The sequence below is a fragment of the Amborella trichopoda genome, chromosome 3 (assembly GCF_054954075.1).
Source record: "Amborella trichopoda isolate Santa Cruz 75 chromosome 3, AtrichopodaSantaCruz75HAP2 v2.0, whole genome shotgun sequence".
Classification (NCBI taxonomy): domain Eukaryota; kingdom Viridiplantae; phylum Streptophyta; class Magnoliopsida; order Amborellales; family Amborellaceae; genus Amborella; species Amborella trichopoda.
The window spans coordinates 43343522-43368689 of record NC_142338.1 but is presented as its reverse complement, the minus strand read 5'-3'; the positions used below and the strand labels follow the sequence as shown (position 1 = coordinate 43368689).

The window sequence follows — 25168 nt, the reverse complement described above, 5'->3', positions numbered from 1 at the left end:
TGATCGATGTAAAAGTTTTTCCAACACTTGACTTTCTTTTTTCGATGAGTTATGAAATAAAGATTTACTTATTTTGATAGGGCTGCAGCCCTATCAAACCATTTTCCTTTATGAAATGAAGTATTTGTGTCATTAGTGGGATAAAATAGATATTAAAGGAGCAAACTTGTTGCAATTTCTTTGTGTTTTGTGAGAAATCGATAGAGGCATTCAAACCGGTGGGGCACACATTAACCGTATTCACCTCCACACACTGCGTGGCTCCACATTTTCTGTCTTCTTTTGGTACTTCAATACATGTATTCCTCAAGAAAAGTATGACAGGAGCGGTTTCAACGTTCTTTGCAATGTCTTTTTCTCTTCAGTCTTCACGCTTTCTAACTTTCAATTGTTTTTTAGCAGGTATGCTATGCTCGGTCGGGTGAATAGTTTACAAAAGAAGGTGGATCTATCCGTTTTTTCTATATTTTTTAGAAGTGCCCCTCGGTCAAATCGAATTTTGATTTTTTTTTTTAAAGTATTTTTTAGTTTTTTTATTAGTAGGTACTTTAAAACTTAGGGTACTGCCTAAGTTAGGGTACCTTAAAACTTTTCTTTAGTCTTTAACCTTAAAAGTTAGGGTACTGCCTAAGTCTTTTCATTAGTAGGGAAGTACCTTAAAACTTAGGGGATTGTCTTACTAATGAAAAAACTAAAAAAAAACTTAAGGGAAAAATCAAAATTCAAACGAAAAAAAAAAAACTTCACAGAAAAATCAAAATTTGAGTTACCAAAGGAACAAGTTTGAGAAAAAAAAAAAAAGAAAAATGGTTTGACTCTCTGATTTCGGCCTGTAAGAATAGCATTTTCTATTTTACCTAAAATAGGATCCGTATGTAAATTACTCTAAACAAGATGCTTTGGAAGTTATAAACCAGGTCCCAAGGAAAAAGCCCATTACAAACCTTCCTCTTTCCCTCTATAAATACACCCTCCTCCTACCATTTTCCATTACCTTTCGTCAAGTTGCCACCATTTTCACTCCTCAATATCCAGCCATTTCCGAATCCTATCGCCATTTCTGGCCACCAGAACCAAAACCATAGAAAATGGCCACGAAAACTCTAGTGTTCTCAGTTACTGTTAGTAAACCAATGCTTGTAAGTCCATCAAGACCCACACCTTATGAAATCAAGCCTTTATCCGACATCGATGACCAAGAAGGCTTTCGTTTCCAAATTCCGGTGATCCAGTTCTATCGTAAGGACCCCAAAATGGATGGTCGAGATCCCGCGAGAGTGGTGAGGGACGCGTTGTCTGAGGCGTTGGTCTATTACTATCCTTTTGCTGGGAGGTTGATAGAGGGGGAGAACAAGAAGTTGAGTGTGGAGTGTAGTGGAGAGGGGGTTTTGTTTGTGGAGGGGGATGCTGAGGTGAGTTTGGAGGAGTTTGGGGATGCTCTTAAGCCTCCTTTTCCTTGTTGGGAGAAGCTTTTGATGCATGTTCCTGGTTCCGATGGCGTGATAGGATGCCCATTGCCCTTGATTCAGGTACTCTCTCTCTCTCTCTCTCTCTCTCTCTCTCTCTCCCAATCTTTTCATTTCTTGTTTTCTAAATAGCTCTCTCACTATAGATAGAGCAATGTCCCGTATATAGGATCAGTGTTCTAAAATACGATTCGGCCAAAGTACTTGGATCTTGGTGGAGGCGAGTTACTCTGTTGAGTCTAAAAACTCCTCGAGTCGTGAACATAGTTACCGGGAGAGGGAGCAGCTCCGGTTTCGGGAGTGGAAGCATCGGATCGATGGCTGCCGGAAGCTCCGGAGGTCGGGGAGCGCGTTCCGGTGAGGGTAGAAGTTATGGATCGAGATTCGGTTTGAACAAGGAGCGAGATCCCGATACATTGGGATCGAGAACCCTATTTAACGGGAACACATTCCATGTATTTACAGAACAAGATCCCGTTTGATTAGGGTTGAACAGGGAGCGAGATCTTGATACATTGGGATCGAGATCCCTATTTGATAGGTACACGCACTCCCATATCTATTTGGATCATGCTTCCGTCGACAACAAGAACGAGGTCCCATTTAATGTTGAGTCTCGCCCCCATCTAAACAGTACCACGATCTTATTTGGCTAGGATCGAGCTCCATTCATTGTAGGATCGCGTTCTACACAATGGTGGTCCGCACCCCCATCGTAGAACTCCACTTGTACGAAGAACCCAATTCCATTACACATGGATTCGTGCACGCACTAAGCACGACAACACGTTCCCATACAAATGTGATCTCAATTTGGTTAAATTTAGAAACCATTGTTTTATCTATCAATGGCGCATGCGGCTAGATCCATGCACAACCAATCCTAGATGTCCATGGATTAATTAAATCCCATTAATCTAGAATGAAATAAAATCTTCTAATGCTATGAACTATTAATGTTAGTATTGTTTAAATTCACATAAATGATACGAAAATGAGCTTACATTGGCATTCGTATACATGGAAATATATTGTCTAGGATTTGGGTACCATTTGGATGCAACCTAAGCATATATGGCTCTTGTTAGGCTTAAATTCGGGAAATGTATCACCGTTATTTTTTGGTAGAAATAGTTATATGAAAATTTATTAAAAATATAAATTTTTATATTTAAATGTTAATTTTATTTAAGAAGTTTCTTTCAAAAAGTTATAAAATGGTAAAATAAATTTATTCAAAATTTCAAAAAACTTATTGTCATAGAAATAAAGGTATATATATATATATATATATATATATATAGGAAATGCCTATAGGAAAAAACTGAACAGTGATTTCGCATACCCTCATCACCGTCCAAAGTTCATCCTACGGTCACGATTATTCGATAGTATTTCATTTTTTATTTTGTTTCTACAAATTGGAATGACTTGAAATTTGGAGCGTGTGTTCATAAAAAATAGGTGAATCTACTAAAAATATCAAAAAATATTTTCCATGAATAAAATTGACCATAATTCTCCTAAAATATTTCAAGGGTATTTTGGTCAATTTATTTTTTACTTATTATTTTTTTATATTTTTATTAAGTGCTCCTCATTAAGATGTATATACGCTCCAAATTTCAGATCATTCTGATTTATAAAAAAGAAATTAAAAAATAAAATACTACCAGACAATCGTGACCGTGCGATGGACTTTGGACGGTGATGAGAGTAGACAAAATCACTGTTTATTTTCACCTATAGGTATTGGGAAGACTTTTCATATATATATATATATATATATATATATATATATATATATATATTTATTTATTTATTTATTTATTTATTTGGGAACTCATTTGAGAATTATTTAGTATTTTATAAAATCAAAGATATAGGAAAAGGTTTATATAAGGTTGCAACCATAAAATATAGAACTAAGGATGCACTCCAAAAATCCATCGGAAAAGGTTGTTTTAATGTTGAAAAAGTCTCTAATTGATCATCTCGACATCAAGATGTATGAGTGTATAAAAAAAATAAAAAAATTTGAGTGCTAGAAAATCAAGATTTACATAGGCTTAGGGATCTACTTGCTTTTAACCAGTTTTGGAGTTTAAAATTTTATAATTGAAAATAAAAATAGATTTTAGATAATCTTAAGAAAAAATTACATCAAAATTCCATATTGTGATAAAATTTAGACATGCACCTTAATTGGATATTTTAAGGTTGTAATTTGTAACCTTATAGAAACCACACCCTATACAAAATTAAGCTTTCTTTTTTTTTTGGAATTACCAAAGGCACAATTAAATGCACATTGTAGGTATGAATCACCGACTACAATGAACAAATAAATAGACATGGAGTTAACGTCCGAATTCCTAGGGGTCGCAATCCGAGATTTCATAAATCGAGAACCTTATACTTTCAGGATCGGGATCCACTTTCCTTGTGAGTGAGCTCCATAGATTATAGGATCAAGGGCACAACATTGTTAGGTTAGGATCTAGTTCTGAGAACGTCGGGATCACAATCTTAAAATTTTGGGAGCGAGGATCTAATTTGTTCAGGAACCACATCTATAACGTTATGGAATGCATTCCGTGAGACAATGCGAGCGAGATCCATGAAGTAGAGGGAGCGAAATTCATTGCGTATGGGATCGAGATCCGTGCTTTAGTGGGAGCGAGATCCGTTGTGAATGGGAGCGAGATCCCTAAATTACCGGGAGCGAGCTCCGTTGTGAATAGGATCGAGAATCCTAAAAATTGGAGCGAGATCCCAAAATGATGGGAATGGGTTCTAAGCGAGATCCTGGCTCCGAAGCGAGATTCTGGAGCCCAGTAACTATGGTCGTGCACAATATTTTAATAACAAAAAAAATTAAAGATTATATAAAGGTAATTTGGAGAACATATCTGTTTTCCAAGTTGCAAGTTCCACTCTTCACATCGTCAAATTTTTTTATTTCTTTTTTTTTTTTCCCAAAAAATCAACCATCTTTTTCACATTTTATTTTAAGGTATCAAGGGAGTACCACAGGCACAAATGAAAAAAGGGGTTGTATCATTTAACGAAAAGACTTGTGCTACCTCTTTTGGGTTCCTTTTGTTTTTTTTTTTTATTTTCTTTTCTCTTTTTCTAAAAAAAAATATTATGGTTCATTTTAGTCTAATTTTATTTCCTGCGATATGATATAATTTTAAAAAATATTAAATTAGAGGAACTAAAGTTGATCTATGTGCCATGAAAAAGAGGGACAAATATACCTCATTCTAATCAAATAGAAGGAACGTACGCATGAGGATGGTGGGCCTGTGAGACCTCCAAAATCTTTTTCCCGGTAGGATACTATATATTTACTCCCTCGGGCAAAAGACTTACTTAAGAGGAATTTTGTGATCCTAAATTTTGATAACCACCTTATCATTAATAGATGATTATTTTCTCCAACACTTATATCTCACCCTTCAAGAATTGGATAGCCTCTATTTTGCCAAGGGGCATTATTTTTTTTGAAGCACATAGAGAGTGTGATTTGGAAAATTTTTATTAAGGTTAGTCTATAAGTTGAAGAAATTACATCCCAAAATTTTGACGTCCTAAAAATACTCTAGATTGAGTTTCATCTAAGGGAAAAGTTTATGTAGAGCCTAGGCTCTAAACAATCAAATTAGAGCCTACTTCAAAGCATTCACTAGAAGAGGTTGTTTTGATGCCCGAATATCATCAAATTGATCATCTCGATATCAAGATGCATGGACATGAGAAGAAAATGAATTTCAAGTTTTGGAAATAATACATCTTGTAACGTATCTTTCGACTGACAATTTTTAAGATTTTCAAGTTTTCATAGATTTGATCGATCTACACTATTTTTGAAGCGTTAAATTTTATAACTAAAGATAAAAATATAATTTAAGGCTATCACAAAACTTTCTCGCATTGAAACATATTTCTCGATACTATTTGAAGGTGGGCTCAAATTTGATTGTTTAGAGCCTCGGCTCTATACAAACCACACCCATTTGAGGATATTTTGGCATCAAAACAACCTCCTCTAGTAAATTTTTTGAGATAGGCTCAAATTTGATTGTTTAGAGCCTCGGCTCTATATAAACTTTTCCCTTTAAAGAATATCATTTCCTAATCGTCAGTAATAAATATCCAAAATCTCCAAGCGTATTTGATAACAGGAAATTAGGGGAGGAAGAAGGAACTTCCCCATTATTATACACGAAACTTATACAGTAAAGAAGTTCCATTGAAAACTTCTTTATTCCTTTGTGCTTTAGAAAAAAAGTTCCATCTAAAATGATAACTTAAAATAGGAACTTGGTTCCTCAAACCCTATGCCTCCTTCCTTATATTTTTTTTTGTTTGTATTATATTATATTACATTATATTATATTATATATATTATATTATATATTTTATTTTTGTAATAAATGTTTACAATACAATAAATATTATATATTGTTTTATGCCTAATATAAAAATAATATTTAATATATTATATTTTAATAATATTTAAATAAATGACTTTATATTTCAAGAGGTTTGTCAAACACATGTATTTAGAACTTCTTTAACATTCCAACAAGTTATTAAACATATACCCTCTTAATTTCCTTAAATAACTTCTTTCTTCCCAGCAAAGAAGAACTTCCAATTTTCAAGGGACATTTACGTTCCCGTTATCAAACAGGTCTTTTGAGATTTAGAATCTAGATCATGTATATATATTTTGAATTAATCTCATGATTTAAAAAGTAGATCGGTGACTTGGATCGGGCACCCCAAAAATGGGTCTAGACCGTTAAATCGGCGATACGGATCGTCTTTTTTTGAGCAAAAAAAATAGCGAACAAGTGAAAAAACATGTGAAAACTACGGATCTATCAAAAAGTGATCCGGATCGATGGAATAAACGGTTCAGATCTTCGTTTTACTATAGCGAATCGTGGTTTTGCGGTGCGGAACTGCTAGTTCCGTTCTAGACTCAACCGTTTATCTATAATACACAGAACCTGAACTGGTAACCGATTCTTGGGTTAGACCAAGCGATTTTGTACTGACCTAATGCTTTTTAAATCACTGGTTTAATCTAAAGCACAAGTGGGACCAAATTATCAAATGCCCTGGCTGGTTCTAAGTTTCTAACTTGAACAAATGCTTATATTGAAAGAATCACATCTTCTTCATTCGAAACCCTAAACAAGCAAGAGTAATTATTTGACCGCTTAAATCAAATAATTTAAATACCCCCTGAGTTACAAAGGAAACAAATGATTCTAAGTTAAAGAGAGAGGTCAACATCATTGCTTCACTTAAGTGGAGCCCTAATGTTCAAGATTCCTAAAGCATGATATAAGCATTTTGGGCACTTTCAAAAAAAAAAACAATTGAAGAAGCGATAAAATGGTCATTTCAAAGTAACCACTTTTTTTCTTTAATCTCTTTGTTCATCAGGGTTAAGTTTTCTACCTATAATAGGAAGGGAAAAGTTTATATAGAGCCGAGGCTCTGAAACATCAAATTGAAACCTACTTCAAAAATTTCATTAGAAGAGATTGTTTTGATGCTCAAATATCTTCCATTTGATCATCTCAACATCAAGATGCATGTAAATAAGAAAAAAATGGATTTCAAGTTTTTGAAAATAGTGTATTTTGTAATATATTTTTGGACCGTCAATTTTCAATATTTTCAAGTTTTCATAGATCTGTCGATCTACACTATTTTTGGAGCTTTAAACTTTGTAAATAAAGATGAAAATATATTTTAAGGCTATCACAAAGATTTGCCGTAATTGAAACCATATTTCTCTAACACTATTTGAAGGTAGGCTCTAATTTGATTGTGTAGAGCCTAAGCTCTAATAGGAATAGATTACGATAGCCACTTTATTTGATAAATTTTATTGATTTGACCGCTTCAATTATTACTCAAAATAATTCATTTTTTGTAGTTTCGTTTACGCAATACTTGTAATTTCTCTCTAATTTCCAGGCCAGAAAAACTAAGAGAAAGACGATGTACGCACGATTTGATTGTAGAGAGAGAAAATAATAAATAGTTGTTAGGAGAGAGAAAATCGAGTTAGTAAAAAGGTTAAAGTTTGGTGGTAAAAAGCTCCTTAAATAGAGTGTGAAGAGGCACTTGAAAGTGGTAGTTAATGCCACTGTTCAGAATGCCATGTGAGTGCTAGGTTTCCAACTGTCACAATAAACCCAACCGTTACAATCCAGCTCCTTGGACGGGGTAGTTAATAGGAATCTTCACAATGCTCTGTGATTGCTAGGTTTCTAACTATCACAGTAAACCCAACAGTCACAATCCAGCAGTTAACAACTATTGAGAGCCCAACAGTCACTATGTGCATGCCTCTTCAACCTCAATGGCTAGTTCCATAGCCATTGGATCGCACATTCGCATGCACACAACCATCTAATGCATTGTTTCAGTCTAGATTACATTATACAAAATCGAGGCAAGCCTTGAGCATGACCTGTACACGTATTTGATAGAGGGGCGCCTGGCATCGATGTGAGTGTGCAAAGTGTATCATTAAGTGTCCTTGCGTCCTCGCTCTTGTGCCCTTATGTTGCACGCTTTGAGTGCTTCGCACAATTGCCCATACTCTTTCCTTTATTTCATAAATATAAGGCATGAGAGTGTTCCCATATTAATACCACTAGTTTCATACTCCGCTCTTCAATATAGGACTAAAGTCCACTACTTTATGTCTCTATTGATTTAGAACTTTGAAAAGAACATAAGTAATAATATTATTTTGAAATATATCATAGTATTTTATTACATTAAAATACTAACATTTCCTCCATTATTTCAGAAAAATATGAAAAACAATAGGCATCTGTATAATATTTACAAACCATACAGTTATATTTCGATTTGAACATTGTCTTAGAGTATACACTACAAAGTCTATCAATCTCCATGGTTACTTATAATCTTGAACCACATAAATTATCCAACTGACCAGGAGTATAACTCATAAATATTATATGGTCTTGTTGTCTTTAACTATCAGCATATTTTGAGCCTTGCTTATATCTCAATTTCATAAGTGCTCTGGAGCCTATTTCATAGGAAGTTGCATCACTTCAAGACTAATACAAGTGGATCTATCAAGAGTACCCATGTCGTTAAAATACTCTATCTTATAAAAAGTCCATTGACATCATTAAGAGCTTAACTCAATCTACGAAAATACAGGTCATTACTAGACTTATCCACCATATAGATTTCATTAGATTGGATGCTTAAAATGAATTTTCGTCTAGTAATCATACTAATCATATATATAACTTGTTATTACAACATTCAACCTAGAATCATGAGATTACAAGAGACTAGATTGGTTTTTTCTTAGGGATAATTCGGTGGGGAAGACATGCCCCAACCCACTTTTTTAAATAGTTTAGGAATTAGTCTTTTGAAGGTTCAAGTGAGGTGGTGTTGTGGCAATGGAAACCACAATGTGGTGACTAGGGTGCGGTGGTACTAACACCATGGCTCCAACCCCTTTGATTGTAGATGATTATTTTATGGACTCTAGCCCCATTCTCCTTGACATTTTACCCATATCATCCTTTGCAAGGCTTTTAGTCGATGAATTGACCAAATTTTCTTTTGACTTCATAAATTCAAAACTGACCACTTCATCTCTTATTAATTTTTGTTTAATGTTAGGTATTGCGTGCAATATGTCTAAATTTACCATTATGTGCATCATTATATCCTCTATATCTTGTGACTGTCAGTATCAGTTATAGCCACATTAGTAAATCATATAAAACATTATTAAGCCATTCTATTTCTTCACAAGCTAAATCTAAAGCAATAAATTCTAACTCCATTGTAAAGCACGAAATACAAGTTTGCTAAGTTCACCCTCCATGCTATTGCTTCCCCAGCTAAAATAAAAATCCATCCAAATGTTAATAGTGAATCTTGAACTTTCATGTTCCAATTTACATCAGTACATCCTTCCAACATCTAAGAATAGACCCACATAATGTATGTCATAATTAATAGTTCCTTTTAAACATCTTAATACTCGAGAGATTGCATCCCAATACTCTCAAGTTTGCCCACTGCATATGTAATGTTAGGACTCATGTTGCTCATTGCATACATTAAACTACCAATTGCTCTATCATGCTCTATTTGAGATACACATATCCCTTCATTTTTCTTTTACTTTATATGAGGATCTATAGGCATAAAGACTAGCTTACTATCAATATGCTCAAACATATGAAAATATTAACTCTTTATTTATTTTTAACTATTTTGATACCTAGTATCACATCAACTTCTCTTAAGTCTTTTTTATCAGAGTAAGATATAAGGAAGCATTTAGTTTCATCCACTATATTCAAATTAGGGCAAAAAATTAACATATCATCTACATATAGATATATATTGACACATAGAGTTAACTACTTTAGGATACACACATTTATCTACCTCTTTCATCTTAAAACTATTGGATATTGATACAATATCAAACTTCTTATGCCATTGCTTTGATGCCTTCTTTACTTCATAAAGATATTTTATCAATTTATAGACTAGGCATGACAAACACTTTATGATGTTCAATGAAAATTTCTTTATCTAGTTCATCATTTAGGAATGCAGTTTTTACATCCATTTGGTAGGTTTATATATGGGTATGCAGTTTTTAGGAAAATAGGGTATGTCAAAATAGTCTATACCCTCATATAAAGTAAAATAGTCTATACCCTTATATAAAGTAAAAAAAATAGTAAAAATGAAGTTAAAATAGTCTATACCCTCTTTGTGTTTAAAACCTTTGGCTACCATTCTAGCACTATACTCATTAATTGACCCATCTGCATTAGATTTTCTTTCAAAGATCTATTTACATTCTAAAGGTTTAGAACCTGATGGTAGGTCCACTAATTTCCAAGTGTTATTAGCAAGTATGGAGTCCACTTCACTGTTATTGACCTCTCTCCAAAATGTTGTATCATGAGATGCCTAGGACCTATTGAGGAAGGATCTTACTCCACATGTAAAGCAATAGGTACTACATTTTCTTTAATTTAAGGTGAATATAAAAATTTGAGCCAAAATTATATTTTGGATCTTATTTTGCTCTTTTACTCTTTCTAGGTTCTATTACCTCTTTATTATTTTCTATGGGTATAATATGAGTATTTTGATTTTCAGTTTGCTCTTTACCTGTTGGTAGAACATTAGTATTTTCAGGTTCATTTTTGATGTATTAAATTTTAAAAGAATTGTGCTTCTCTTGATTCTATTATCATATTTGTACTAAGTTTTAAGAACCTATATACTTTACTATTTTAAGCATATCCTACAAATACGCACCTAGTGATTATGAGTCAAAGTTTATATCTTTTAAGATCAGAGAGTCTCACATATGTTAGACATCCCCGTACTTTGAGAAAATTTAATGAAGGTTTCTTTATTAAACCCCCTAAATTCAAAGGTAAACCAGATTTATCAATATAGAATTAACCATCTCTACTAATAGTCAATTTTTTCTTTTTGCTAAACCATTTTATTGAGAGGTGTATGGAGCAATGAATTGAAGAATTATACCATAATTTTCTCAAAAATGTGTAAATTCAATAGACAAGTATTCTCCACCCTGATCACTCCTTAAAATCTTTACTTTATTATTAAGTTGGTTTTCAACCTCAAGTTTAAAAATCTTAAATTTTCAAAAGCTTGATATTTAGGTCTTAACAAATATACACATATAAAACTAAAAATCATCTATAATGAAGTATCTTTTTCCACCTCTTGTGAGTACAGTATTCAAGTCACATGTATCACTCAGTACAAGTCCTAACAATTAAGTATTCTTTTCCACTAAAGGAAAAGAGTTTTTAGTTATTTGTGTGATTGGATACATCATCATGTCTCATCGGAGACATCCGATAAAATTGGAACGATACAGAGAAGATTAGCATGGCCCTTGCGCAAGGATGACATGCACAATTAGAGAAATGGTCCAAATTTTTTTGAATTACCCAAAAAAAAAAAAAATCATCACCACTATCAAAGGCAAGGACTTAAACATGGATTTTATTACAGAAAAATTTAAATGTCCTAGCCATAAATGAAAGACCTCACAAAGTAACTAGACTCATGCTTCATGTCATCGATCAAATCAATGGGAGATAACAGGGTGCCATCTCCCTGCTGAATTGCAATGCCACCTGATTACAATGGTGGCCTATCTGCCACATTTTCTTTTGCCTCTTGAAGAAAGAAAAGGTAAAAAACCTCCCATGAAAATCATGCTATCAAAAACTCAAGCATATACAAGAATAAGAATCCCAACTCGTAAGATACAAATAAAAGGCTACGAGGAACACACCTAAATTCTTCAATCAAGAGAAAGGATACAATCAAAGGCACACAGTGTCTTGTCTGCACCCTTGATGAAGTCATGGTTTTCATTATAGATGAGGTTTGTATGAGGTGTGAACGTTATATTATTGAAGTAAGGCACGCCACCTCAAAACTGAGCTGAATGATGCAATTTCGGTGTTAGAAAGCTTTGTCATGGCATGAAAATCTATTGTCACCCCTTATTATGAAATTTAGAGCTTTAAAAATGGCGATCGAAAATCTAAAAAATGGATGGTCCAGATGTGTCAAAAGACGAACTAATTTTACGATTTCAAATCCCCTTGTTTATAATATCTATCAATTTCAAAGTCGAAATGATCAATTTGAAGGTTTTCTAGCGTCGGAACAACCTTATCTGAAGGAAAGACTTATGTGATCTTTTGCTGGAGAAATACAATTTTTTTTGTTTTTTTTTAAAATAATAATCACCCCTTGTAATTTTGGCAACAAGATCACTCACAAAGGGTCTTGTTACAAATAATAGAAATTCCAAAAAAAAATAACACATTAAATAAATCTCAACTACTTGATGTCATTCATACAACCTATTACTGTGCTTTAGAATGTAAAATAAAAGAACTAACCAATAAAAGAAAAGATGCCGGAGATTACCTCAACCGGCTTTTTATACCCCACACCGAGTCACCACATCCAATGGCGCGGGATCTGTGGTCTAGCTTCAATCTCAAACCGGCATAGCTGATTTCGGTCAAACTAGGTAACCACCCCTTAAAATCTCTATTAAAACTTTAAACCCCAAAAATTAACTTAGGCCTAGAGAGGAGAGAGAGTACCACCTAAAAATCTCTACTAAAACTTTAAACCCCAAAAATTAACTTAGGCTTAGAGAGGAGAGAGAGTACCACCTAAAATTTGGAGAGAAAAAATTAGAGAGAGAAAGATGGAGGAGAGAGAGTGGGACATACCCCTCTAGTAGAGAGAGAGAGAAGAGAGGTTGTGTGTGTAGAGATTAGGGAAGAGCACCCCTATTTATAGTGTATATTTAGGTTTAGGGTTTTTTAGGGTTTTTCCATAGTTTGCCTTTTTCATGAGATTGAAATCAAGACCGCTGATCAAGGTGACTTGTGGGGTGAGAGATCTGAGTGGGCCATCAGTATTATGGAAGGTGCTTGAACCATTATCCCCTTTTCCTTAAATCATTTTCCCATCAATATATTTAAATGAAAAAAATATCATGCATTCCATAAAATTGCATGATCCATGTCACATATTCCATAAGGATATGTCAAATATTATCAAGTAAATAAATACTATTAAATATAAATAAGATAAGGTCAATATTTACTATCTATTTAAATTGACCATATCTCTTTAAAACAAACTTGCTATAAAACAAATAAAGCCATGGTCAGTATTTCCCTTCCAAGATTTGACCACATGCCACAAATCAAACTTACCTTAACTTAAAAACTTGAATATAAAGCAAACAAGAGAATCCAAAGAGGGTGGGGAGTGCCATCCTTTTGTGGCACATGTGGGCTCCCACCCACATGCCACATGGCGGGCCTATGTGCACTTTGGGCCCCCATGAAATTTTATAAAAAGTATTAAAATTAAATTAAAACTAATTAACATATATTTAAATTTTTTATAACTTTGTAAAATCAATAACTGTATTTTTATAAAACCAAACATTAGAAATAAAATATTGAGAGATTCATAAAAATTCAAATTATAAAACTAAATTCATTTTAATAATAAAATGAACACAATTAAATTAATATGATGGGAAAATGATACATATGGTTTTAAGAATTCAATCTGTAAATATGGGGTACTCCACCTCCAATTGTGGACTACAGACCACACTAGCTTTATCGAACTAACCCAGTGTTCCCATGACTCACAGTCCAAGCAGGGGCTCATTAGCGGGTCACCAAATTCGGGTCGATGAATCAAGGGGTCGCAATCCTAGTCTGTGGATTACAAGTCGTCCCTTAGAGACAAGCCAAGGTCACCACGACCTGATGCAACCACAACTCTATGGTGCATAGGGGTATCTCTTGTACATGCATACGCTTCACCCAAAGGTGGATATCTGGCTTTTCCGAACGATCTATCGATATGCATGCCGTGTGATGGAACATGGATGAGGTTTTGGTCCCCATCTCAGTAGGCCTACCATCACACACAAGGGTCACACAGTCCCTCGGCTCTCTCATCTAGGCATAAGCTCCGACCTCATCAAGAGCTAACCCAAAACCCTCCTCGGTTAATTCTTTATGCTCAGGTACCTAGGGTTTTCCAACCGTTTGGCCTAGATCGATGAGCACAGTCCGGTATAAGCAAACATCATTTACTTAGCATGGTCATCGAGAGACCACACTCCCACTTAGTTTATGTTCACTATAATGAAAGCATTTCAATACACACCCTTTAAAGGCCTCATAAATCTAGCATTCTCTAATGGGCTTTTTTGGTGCATCTCACTTCTTGATTGTAAAGTTAGTATCTTACATAAACTTTTTTCTTCTATTGTAAAATTTTACAAAATAAATGAAAAACAAAAACAATAACCCAAATATTATTTTGCGAAGTTATTACAGATAACAAGCCAATAGAGAACTAACATAACAGTATTGTCTACCAGGTAAACCGCCTGCATTGTGGATAATTTAGGATTTCAAACACTAATTTTTGTGGTCCAAACTCTAATTTTTTGAGGCTGGCCGACCGGCCCAAGGCCGCCCGCAACCACACATGGTGACCCTTGGATTCCTCGCTCCTTTATTCCTTGAGAAACGTGGTGCAAGATGCAAAGCAACAACCACTACAGTTTCTCACGTACCTCATTTATGCGGTCCGCGGATTTGTGAGGTCCGAGCGCGCGAGAGAGCAGACAATCCAGTGCCCTTTTAGGAAATGAAATATGTGTCAAGGTCCTGCCTAAGGATGAAGTAATACTGCCTAAGGATGAAGTAATAGGCTTTGGCTTTATGAAAACAAAATAAAGCCTCATCTCAAATCCTTAACTCGAAAGCACTTTTGGCATTGAAAATTTTCATAATCGCTCTAAATTAATTTTCAACACTGATAATAAATTTTAAAACTAAAAAAATAGTATGGATCTTGCCAATCATTGAACAATTATTTAAAAGGTAAAATGAACCGTCTAGATATTTTGTTAGAAGGTGTGGTTTGTATAGAGCCAAGGTTCTAAACAATCAAATTAGAGCCCACCTTCAAATAGTGTTGAAAATTGTGGTTTTAATAATGGAAATATTTGTGATAACCTTAAAATATAATTTCATCTTTAATTATAACATTAAAGCTTCAAAAATAGTGTAGATCGAGCAGATCTATAAAAACTTGAAATTCTTAAAAATTGACAGTCCAAAGATACACTATTTCCAAAACTTGAAATCTATTATTTTCTCATGTCCATGCATCTTGATCTCGAGATGATCAGTTTGAAGACATTTAGACATCTAAATAACCTCTTTAAGTGGAAATTTTGAGGTGGGTTCTAATTTGATTGTTTAGAGCCTCGGCTCTATATAAACCGAGGTTATTTACACTATTTTTAGCCTTTGTTATAATATACGCTATTTTTAGGGTTTCAAATCCTAAATTATTTTTTTCACAATTGTAATGTTCAAGTTGAGATTATCGATGTAAAAGTTTTTCCAATACTTGACTTTCATTTTTCGATGAGGTATGAAGTAAATATTTACTTATTTTTGATAGGGATGAAGCCCTATCAAACTATCTTCTTTTATGAAGTGAAGTACTTGTGTCAATAGTGCGGTTCGGTGAAGGTCATGGTCAAGCGAAGAAAGGGATAAAATAGATATTAAAGGATCACACTGGTTGCAATTTCTTTGTGATTTGTAAGAAATCGATAGTGCATTCAAACCGGTGGGGCACACATTAACCGTATACACCTCCACACACTGCCTAGCTCCACATTTTGTCTTCTTTTGGTACTTCAATACATGTATCCCTCTATAAATACACCCTCCTCCTACCATTTTCCATTACCTTTCCTCAAGTTCCCACCATTTTCACTCCTCAATATCCAGCCATTTCCTAATCCTAACGCCATTTCTGGCCACCAGAACCAATACCATAGAAAATGGCCGCAAAAACTCTAAGAGTTCTCAGTTACTGTTAGTAAACCAATGCTTGTAACTCCATCAAGACCCACACCTTATGAAATCAAGCCTGTATCCGACATTGATGACCAAGAAAGCCTTCGTTTCCAAATGTCGGTGATCGAATTCTATGGTAAGGACCCCAAAATGGATGGTCGAGATCCCGCGAGAGTGGTGTGGGACGCGTTGTCTGAGTCGTTGGTCTATTACTATCCTTATGCTGGGAGGTTGGTAGAGGGGGAGAAGAGGAAGTTGAGTGTGGAGTGCAGTGGAGAGGGGGTTTTGTTTGTGGAAGGGGATGCTGATGTGAGTTTGGAGGAGTTTGGGGATGCTCTTCATCCTCCTTTTCCTTGTTGGGAGAGGCTCTTGATTCATGTACCTGGTTCCGATGGCGTCATAGGATGCCCATTGCTCTTCATTCAGGTATTCTGACTCTCTCTCTCTCTCTCTCTCTCAATCTTTTCATTTCTTGTTTTCCAAATAGCTCTCTCATTATAGATAGTGTAATGTCCTGCATATTTCTCACTTTGGTTTTTCAGTTCTTCTGTTCTACGTAGCTGTCTTCGTATTAGAGGGAGAGCTTGTTTACCTCTAAGATTTTTTCGTTCCTTATTTTTCATATAGGTGGATCAGTGTTCTAAAATACGACTTGGCCCAACTACTCCGATTTTGGTGGAGGCGAGTTATTCAGTCTGAGTCCAATAAACTCCTCAAGTCGTGAACAATATTGTAATAAAAAGAAGATTAAAGATTATATAAAGGTAATTTGGAGAACTTTTCCAAATGGGTTAAGGCAGTGTTTTAAAAATCGTTGAGTGGGCACGGAATCGGTCGATTCAAATCGGGAGTCGATCATCCCGTGTCGGTTCTTAATTCTTCTGTAAAGAAGGGAATCATCCGGTTCTAGTGATTCTGTATAGTAAATCGCTCAAGAGAATCGCTCGGTTCTAGCGATTCTGTATAGTAAATCGCTCAAGACCCGCCCAATTCTTCTTACAGTCAAGGGCGTAGTCCTGATTCTGTATAGTAATGGTTCTTCATTCTTATGTAAAGAAGGGAATCGTCGGATTCTAGCGATTCTGTATAGTAAATCACTCAAGACCCGCACAATTCTTCTTACAGTCAAGGGCACAATCCCAATTCTGTATAGTAATGGTTCTTCATTCTTCTGTAAAGAAGGGAATTGCCCAGTTCTAGCGATTATGTATAGTAAGGGAAAATTCGTCAAAGATTGGAGGGGGGGGGGGGGGGGGGGGGGGGGGGGGGGGGAATTTTGAGGGCATTTTTGTAAATATCAAGAAATTTCGAGGGAAAATTCGTCAGATACCCGGAAGACAGTTAAGGGCATTTGCATTTTTGTAAATATTGGGGAATAATTCGTCGCATTTGCATTTTTGTAAATATCGGGGAATAGTTCATCAAAGACGGGGGGGAATTTTGAGGGCATTTTTGTAAATATCGGGGCAAATATTCATTGGAGACCGGGAAGCGCCCATCGGGTCAAAGACCGGGGGGAATTTTGAGGGCATTTTTGTAAATATCGGGGCAAATATTCATTGGAGAGCGGGAAGCGGTCAACATGCGAATGGCCCCATGGGGAATTTCAAAGGCATTCTTCTCCATGCACGTGTGCTCACGATCCACAAGCTTCGCGTGATCTCATTGCTTCGCACGCGCTACAAAAAGTGAGTACAAAAAACTATTTATTCACAAAATTTGTTTCTCTCTCTTCGATGTGGGACTATGTGAAAAGGTAATACCTTAAAACATTCATATATTATATTTTTTTTTAACGGTTTTATTAAATCTATGTTGCAAGTACTATACCGGTTATTGTGTGCGCTCAATGTATGGACTGACGCGGGTTCGATTCCTCTCGTTGAAGAACTGTATTTTTACCTCTTTTTTTTGTCAAATTCCTTTCTTATCAAAAAAATTAAAGATTTTTTGTAAAAAAATAAAAATAAAAGGTTTTTATCAATTTCACTTTTTGTCAAAAAAATTTCTTCTCAATAAAATAAAAAGTTTCGTATAAAAAAAATGAAATTTTTTGTCAACTTTTTTCTTATAAAAAAAAATTAAAGGATTTTTCTAAAAAATAAAAATAAAAGGTTTTTTTTTATCAATTTCGCTTTTGTCAAAAAAATTTCTTATCTATAAAATAAAAAGTTTCGTATAAAAAAAATGAAAGGATCTTATCAATCCTTTTTCTTGTCATAAAAATAAAATGGTTTCTTCAAAAAAATACAAAAATAAAAAGTATTTTGTCAAAAAAATAAAAAGTTCTTATAAAAAAAAATAAACAAGCATTTTTGTCAAAAAAACTCATTTCTTATTTTTATAAAAAATACAACAAGGATTTTTGTTAAAATAAGTTCATATACAGAAAAAAAAAAACTCAAGATTCATATATTGAAGAAAAAATGAAAATTACTAATGTAGTGCCCCGATTTCTTATTGGATTTTTAAAAAACAACATTATAATAAATTTTAATAATTTTTTTAGATTTTTTTTAAGCTTAATTAGATCGATTCAGCCGATTTCCGATCTGGATCGTCGATTCACCAATTCGGATGGGGTTTTGGAGTGTCCGATCCGGGGCAGCGATCCTTTTTTTAAACTACTGGGTTAAAGTAACAAACTCATGATTCTCTGATTTCTATGTTGCATGTTCCACTTCTCACATCGTTAAATTTTTTTATTTTTGTCCTAAAAAATCAACCATATTTTCTTCATTTTACTTTTAGGTATCAACAGAGTACCCCAGGCACAAATGAAAAGAGGGGTTGCATCATATAAAGAAAAGACTTGTGGTATCTCTTTTGGATTCCTTTTTTTTTTTTTTTCCTTTTTCTAAAAGTAAATATTGCGGTTCAATAGTCTAATTTTTTTTTCCGACATAATTTTCAAAAATATTAAATTAGAGGAACTAAAGTTGTTCAAAATAAAGAAAACGAACATGTGCCATGCAAACAAGGGACAAATATACCTCATTATAGTCAAATAGAAGGAACATACGCACAAGGATGCTGGGCTTGTGAGACCTCCAAAATCTTTTTCCCGGTAGGACACCATATATTTACTCCCTCGAGCAAAAGACTTGCTCAAGAGGAATTTTCTGATCTTAAATTTTGATAACTATCTTATAATTAGTACATGATTATTTTCAAGAGCAAGAATTTTTTGAGTTATCTGACACTTATATCTCACCCTTAAAGAATTGGATAGGCTCTATTTTTCCGAGGGGCAATATTTTTTTGAAGCACATAGAGTGTGATTTGGAAATTTTTTAGGAAAAATTACAAAAGAACCCCCTCAAAGATACTACTTATCCAACTTACCTTCCAGCTAACCTTTCCTCACTTTTTTTCCCGCAACTATCTTTCCTCACAAACCCCCCCAAATCCAAAACAAAAAAAAAAATCTCCTGGTGGCTTTTACCCATGACTCTCTCCCCATGCGCTCCGGCAATCCATTTAAATGCTCCGGCAATCCATTTAAATGCTCCGGCAGTGAAGACAGGCGCTCCGGCAATGTAAGGACTCGCTCCAGCAGTACACCTTCTGGAGCCATAGCACTCTAGCGGTTGAATGGGTTGCTCTGGCAATGAGGACTCATGCTCCGGCAGTACAAAGACACGCTCCGATAGTACACCTTCGGTGCCACATCGTTTCGGCGGTTGAATAGGTCGCTTCGACAATAAAGACAAGCGCTCGAGCAATACAAATATGCGCTCCAGTACACCTTCTGGAGCCACATCGCTCCGACGGTTGAATTGATCGCTTCGGCAATACACTACTTGAGACTGTCAAATGACTTTTTTTTGTGGAGAAAAGGTATTTTCGCCAAAAATATAACAACTCTTTACTTTAGGGGGGTTTTTGTGACGAAATATGATTGTGGGAAAAAAGTAAGAGGAAAGGTTAGCTGAGGGTAAGTTGCATAGATAATATACTTGAGGGAGATTTTTGTAATTTTCTCAATTTTTTTAATTACATCCTAAAATTTTAGGGAAAAAGTTTATATAAGGATGCTACTTTATAATATAGGATTATGGATGCCCCTCAAAAATCCATCAGAAAATGTAGTTTTAATGTTGAAAAACCATTTGATTGATCATCTCGACATCGAGATGTATGATTATAAAAAATAGAAAGATTTTAAGTCTCATAAATAATGCATTTTACGACATATTATCTACACCGTCCATTTTCAATATTTTCATATGTTTATAGATCTATTTGATTTTAACGATTTTTGAAATTTAAAATTTTATAATTAAATATAAAAATAAAATTTTAAATTATTTTAACAATATTTTACATCAAAATTATATACTATGATAAAATTTAAAGGGTACCGTACCTCTAAACCTACGGAGGTGGAGGCGTCCGTAGGCCAGCAGCATCCAAAGTCTAGAGTCCTAAAAGTACTCTAGATTGAATTTCATCCAAAGGACCAGTATACTCTCCCAGTAGTATGAAATTTTTTAACTTTGTTTATGCCGGGCAACTCCTTTTCCAAATGCGAGTCAAAACAATCTCATCCGCTCATTAGCTCATTGAAGTTGAATGTTGGATGCCTAGATTTGTCCCCTGGGAAAATATCTCCAAAATCAATTCAAAACGCTTGTGTTGTCAAATAAATAAGATAGTGTTTATTTTTAAGAATATCGCTCGTCAGTAATAAATATCCAAAATCTCACGGCAAATTTCATAACAGATACGGTACCAGTTCTGTGATGGGCAAAACTTACATACTAAAAAGCTCCACCTAGAACTTCTATATTAGTTTGTGCTTAAGAAAAAAAGTTTTCTAAAATAATGAAACTTAAACTAAGAACTTGGTTCCTTAATCCTATTATGGCTACTTCCTTATATTTATATTTATATTTATATTGTTAATTTATATTTGAATTTGCATTATATTATATATATTATATGATACAAATAAATATTAATAAAATTTATATTTATATTATAAATTATACTATGTTATTTATAATATATGTTTTATATTTTATAGTATAATATATAATATATTTTATAGTATAATATAGAATATATTTTATTTATATAATAGATATTTAAATATTATATATAATAAAAATTTATATTAATAGAATAAGTACAAATTACAATATATAATATGATGTATTTTGTTATATATATTATATATTTATATTTTAATTATTAATATATTTGTATAATATAGTATATACATGTAATATAATATATTTTATTATGTATTATATAATAAAAGAAATATAAAAAATACTATATTATATATTATATTATGTTATATATATTATATATAATGTATATTTATATATCTTATATAGTTATGTAATATAATATATTCTATTATATATTAAAAATAAATATAAAATACAGTATATTATACATTATAATATGTTATAATTATCATATATATATATATATATATATATATATATTTAAATTATTCCATATGTATATATTTATATATTATATATTTATGTAATATAAGATATTTTATGATATATATTAAAAATAAATTTAAAATACACCATATAATAAAATATATATTTTGTATTATATATATTTTAGTATGTTATAAATATCATATATTTATTTTAAATTATTACCATATATTTGTTTTATACTATTATATATAAGGGCAGTGATTTCATACAATAGTTGTATGATAGTATAATGCAACGACACTTCTAGAAAACCATGTTTGTGCTATTTGTATGACCCAAAATTTTGCGCACACACTTTCTTCATCTAAATAATCAATCTCCCAAAAAAACAAAACCTTTGAAGCCTAGATATGGTCAAAATGAGTCCCCATCAAAAACGAATCTAAATCATTCATTGGTGAATTTCAAGATCTTAGCCTTTATAAACTTAAAATTCTTTTTTTTTCTTTTTTAAACTTAAAAAACCTTTTAAGGCCTAGATCTAAGCATATCACCAAAATGAACAGCCTATGTTAATTGGACTAAAAAAATACTTTTGAAGTTGTGTTTTCAAATTTTTCTTTTTTGTGATTGTTCATTAGAATAAAAAGAGTGTATATTTTAAAATTTAGATCAAACAAATGGCTATAACATGGTTTTTGAAGGTTGATGCATCATATTACTATACATCTGTTGCATGAAATCATTGCTCTATATATAATATGTTTTATGTATGTAATAGATATGGGCAGGTGTTCTATGCTTCCCCTACAACATTGAAGTTCTATCCTCCCCTTTATCCAACCGTCTATTCTAAATGGAGGGCAAAGATTGCCCCAATCACAATATCATGTCTCTACACTATTTTATTTTTAATTTTTTTCTATAAACTATTTTGACACCAAAATTTCGACGTCCATTCTTCTATTAAACTCGCACTAGCGAAAACTACAAAAAAATTATTTTCAATAAAATAAAATGACCAAAATACCCCTGAAAGATTCAGGATATTTTGGTCATTATATTTTATCAAAAAATTATTTTTAATATTTCTTATAGGTGCGTCCCAAGGAGAAGATGGCACGTACCAAATTTCATATTCATACAATTTGTATAAAAACAACTAAAAATAAAATACTTTAAGACTTTGGATTTAAGATCAAACTTGGAGTGGCTAGATGGTAGGGGGAGAATAGAACTTCTATGTTGTAGGAGAAGCATATAAACTTTTTCCAATAGATATTTACAATACAATATATATTATATATTGTTTTATGTCTAGTATAAAAATAATATTTAATACATAATATTTTAATAATATTTAAATAAACATGACTTAATATTTCAACAGGTTGTCAAACACAGGTACCTAAAACTTCCTTAACATTCCGGCAAGTTGTCAAACATATATACGCAGAGCTTCGTTAAATAACTTCTTTCTTACGGCCAAAAAAGAACTTCTAATTTCCAATAGACATTTACCTTCTAGTTATCCAACAGACCCTTTGAGATTTAAAATCTAGAACATGTATATATATTTTGAATTAATCCCATGATTTAAAAAATGGATTGGTGACCTTGATCAGGCACCCAAAAAACAGGTATGGATCGTTAAATTGGCGATCCGGATCGTCTTTTTTTGTGCAAAAAAAGTAGTGAACTAGTGAAAAACCGCGTGAAAAATAGTGGACCGGCCAAAAACCGATCCAGATCGATGAATAAACGGTTCGGATCTTCGTTTACTATAATGAATCGTTGTTTTGCGGTATAGAACTACCTGTTCGGTTCTAGACTTGACCGTTATTTTATAACACACAGAACCCGAACCGGTGACCGATTCTTAGGTTGGACCACGCGATTTTGTACTGACCTGACTATTTTTAAATCACTGGTTTAATTTAAAACCCCAATGGGACCAAATTATCAAATGCCTTGGCTGGTTCTAAGTTTATAACCTGAACAAATGCTTTTATTGAAAGAATCACATCTTCTTCATTCGAAACCCTGAACAAGCAAGAGTAATTTTGTAATTTGGCTTTAGACCGCTTGAGTCAAATAATTTTACCCCCTGAGTTACAAAGGAGACTTATGATTCTAAGTTAAGGGCGAGGTCAACATCATTGCACCACTTAAGTGGAGCCATAATGTTCAATATTCCTAACACATGAAAAAAGGGTTTTGAGCACTTTAAAAAAAAAAAAATAATTGAAGAAGCGATTAAATGGTCTTTTCAAAGTAACCGTTTTTTACTTTTTTTTACCCTTTGTTTTTTTTAAAAATAATTGAAGAAGCGATTAAATGGTCTTTTCAAAGTAACCGTTTTTTACTTTTTTTTACCCTTTGTTCAACCGGGATCAGTTTTCTACCTATAATAGGACGGGAAAAGTTTATATAGAGTAGAGGCTCTAAACCATTAAATTGAAGCCTACTTCAAAAATTTAAATTTAACTAGAAGAGGTCGTTTTGATACTTAAATATCTTCAAATTGAACATTTCAACATCAATATGCATGTACATAAAAAAAAAAAAGATTTCAAGTTTTAGGAAATAGTGTTTTTTGTCACGTATTTTTGGACCGTCAATTTTCAAGATTTTCAAATTTTCATAGATCTGTCGATCTACACTGTTTTTGGACCTTTAAACATTGTAAATAAAGATAAAAATATATTTTAAAGCTATCACAAAGATTTCCAGTACTGAAACCACATTTCTCAATACTATTTGAAAGTAGGCTCTAATTTAATTGTTTAGAGCCTAGGCTCTAATAAGAATGGACTAAGATAGCCACTTTATTTAATAAATTTTATTGATTTGACCGCTTCAATTATTACTCATAGTAATTCATTTTTTGTATTTTTGTTTATGCATAATAATTTCTCTCTAATTTCCAAGCCACAAAAACTAAGAGAAATAATGCATCGAAATGGACAGGCTGAGAGTACCAACCTATTCAAAATAAAATATATCACAAAAAAAAAAGATTTTTTTGTTCTTTTCAATATTAAGGTTTGAAAATGTTGCCATCCATCTAGGTACCAATTTGTGTTCACCTGCACAGTCACAATATGGAAGCACACAGTATTTAGTCGCATACTACTACTATATTATGTTGGAAATTTAAGGTGGGTGAAATGGGGCTAAAATATATCTTCACAGATATGTGTGAAGCGGACATTTTCTTTAAATTGATTGGTTTGAAATTTTAAATCTACAAAATGATTGGCTTTGATAAAGTAGAATATCTACACATGTGTGAGCTTTGCCAATTATTTCTTTGCTTTTTAGCCTTTGTGGTTATCTACTCTAATACATTATTAAAAAAAATTAAGGGTATTTTTGTAAAGTCATATTGGATACAATTAGAACAAAAGCATGGGCCAAGGACAAAATGGTAAAGTGGCATAACTATTAGGGTGAGTGATAATGGTATCCCTTCATCCTAGTGGTTGGATGGGGATGGGTGGCTAGGTATATTGACCTCTGATGTGCCTTTGGATTAGTGCATCAAGGGTGTTGATTGAATTCAAAGTTACACCTATGTTATAAAAGCACATCATGAGATCTCAAACCCTAACTATCTCAACTCTTGAACCATTTTGGAAAATTATTGCTACCCTCTTTCTTTTAAGGTTTTGTGAGAGAAAATTGAAGAGAGAGAAAGCTTTTAGAGTTTCATTAATTGTGATCTTGATGGTGGTCCTCCTTT

At 33.2% G+C, this 25168-nt stretch overlaps 2 protein-coding genes and 1 non-coding gene across 5 annotated transcripts; all 3 read left to right on the top strand.

Annotated features, from left to right (window-relative positions):
- Positions 1-938: 938 nt before the first annotated feature.
- LOC18422685 (benzyl alcohol O-benzoyltransferase) lies at positions 939-15702 on the top strand. 3 transcript variants are annotated; one of them, XM_088860644.1, is made up of 2 exons: positions 939-1529; positions 1636-2428. In XM_088860644.1, the coding sequence occupies exons 1-2, from the start codon at positions 1089-1091 to the stop codon at positions 1825-1827; spliced, it is 633 nt and encodes a 210-aa protein (XP_088716770.1). In that variant the 5' UTR covers positions 939-1088; the 3' UTR covers positions 1828-2428. The 3 variants fall into 3 exon arrangements, with proteins under 3 accessions (XP_088716770.1, XP_088716771.1, XP_011624423.2); XM_088860645.1 differs by lacking the exon at positions 1636-2428 and adding an exon at positions 15612-15702 and having other exon boundaries at positions 959-1529; XM_011626121.3 differs by having other exon boundaries at positions 959-1529; positions 1613-2428.
- Positions 11407-11509, top strand: LOC148782889 (U6 spliceosomal RNA). The gene has a single exon (XR_016053143.1). It is a non-coding gene; the product is annotated as a U6 spliceosomal RNA (small nuclear RNA).
- On the top strand, positions 15612-16802 carry LOC18422711 (benzyl alcohol O-benzoyltransferase). Its single transcript, XM_006878578.3, has 2 exons — positions 15612-16441; positions 16643-16802. The coding sequence occupies exons 1-2, from the start codon at positions 16046-16048 to the stop codon at positions 16712-16714; spliced, it is 468 nt and encodes a 155-aa protein (XP_006878640.3). The 5' UTR covers positions 15612-16045; the 3' UTR covers positions 16715-16802.
- Positions 16803-25168: the final 8366 nt, after the last annotated feature.

Excerpts from the sequence above, each read along its gene's own strand:
- LOC18422685 (XM_011626121.3), top strand. The coding sequence starts at position 1,089 with ATGGCCACGAAAACTCTAGTGTTCTCAGTTACTGTTAGTAAACCAATG. Across the intron at positions 1,530-1,612 it reads GCCCATTGCCCTTGATTCAG|ATAGAGCAATGTCCCGTATA; the intron begins GTACTCTCTCTC and ends CTCTCACTATAG.
- LOC18422711 (XM_006878578.3), top strand. The coding sequence starts at position 16,046 with ATGCTTGTAACTCCATCAAGACCCACACCTTATGAAATCAAGCCTGTA. Across the intron at positions 16,442-16,642 it reads GCCCATTGCTCTTCATTCAG|GTGGATCAGTGTTCTAAAAT; the intron begins GTATTCTGACTC and ends TTTTTCATATAG.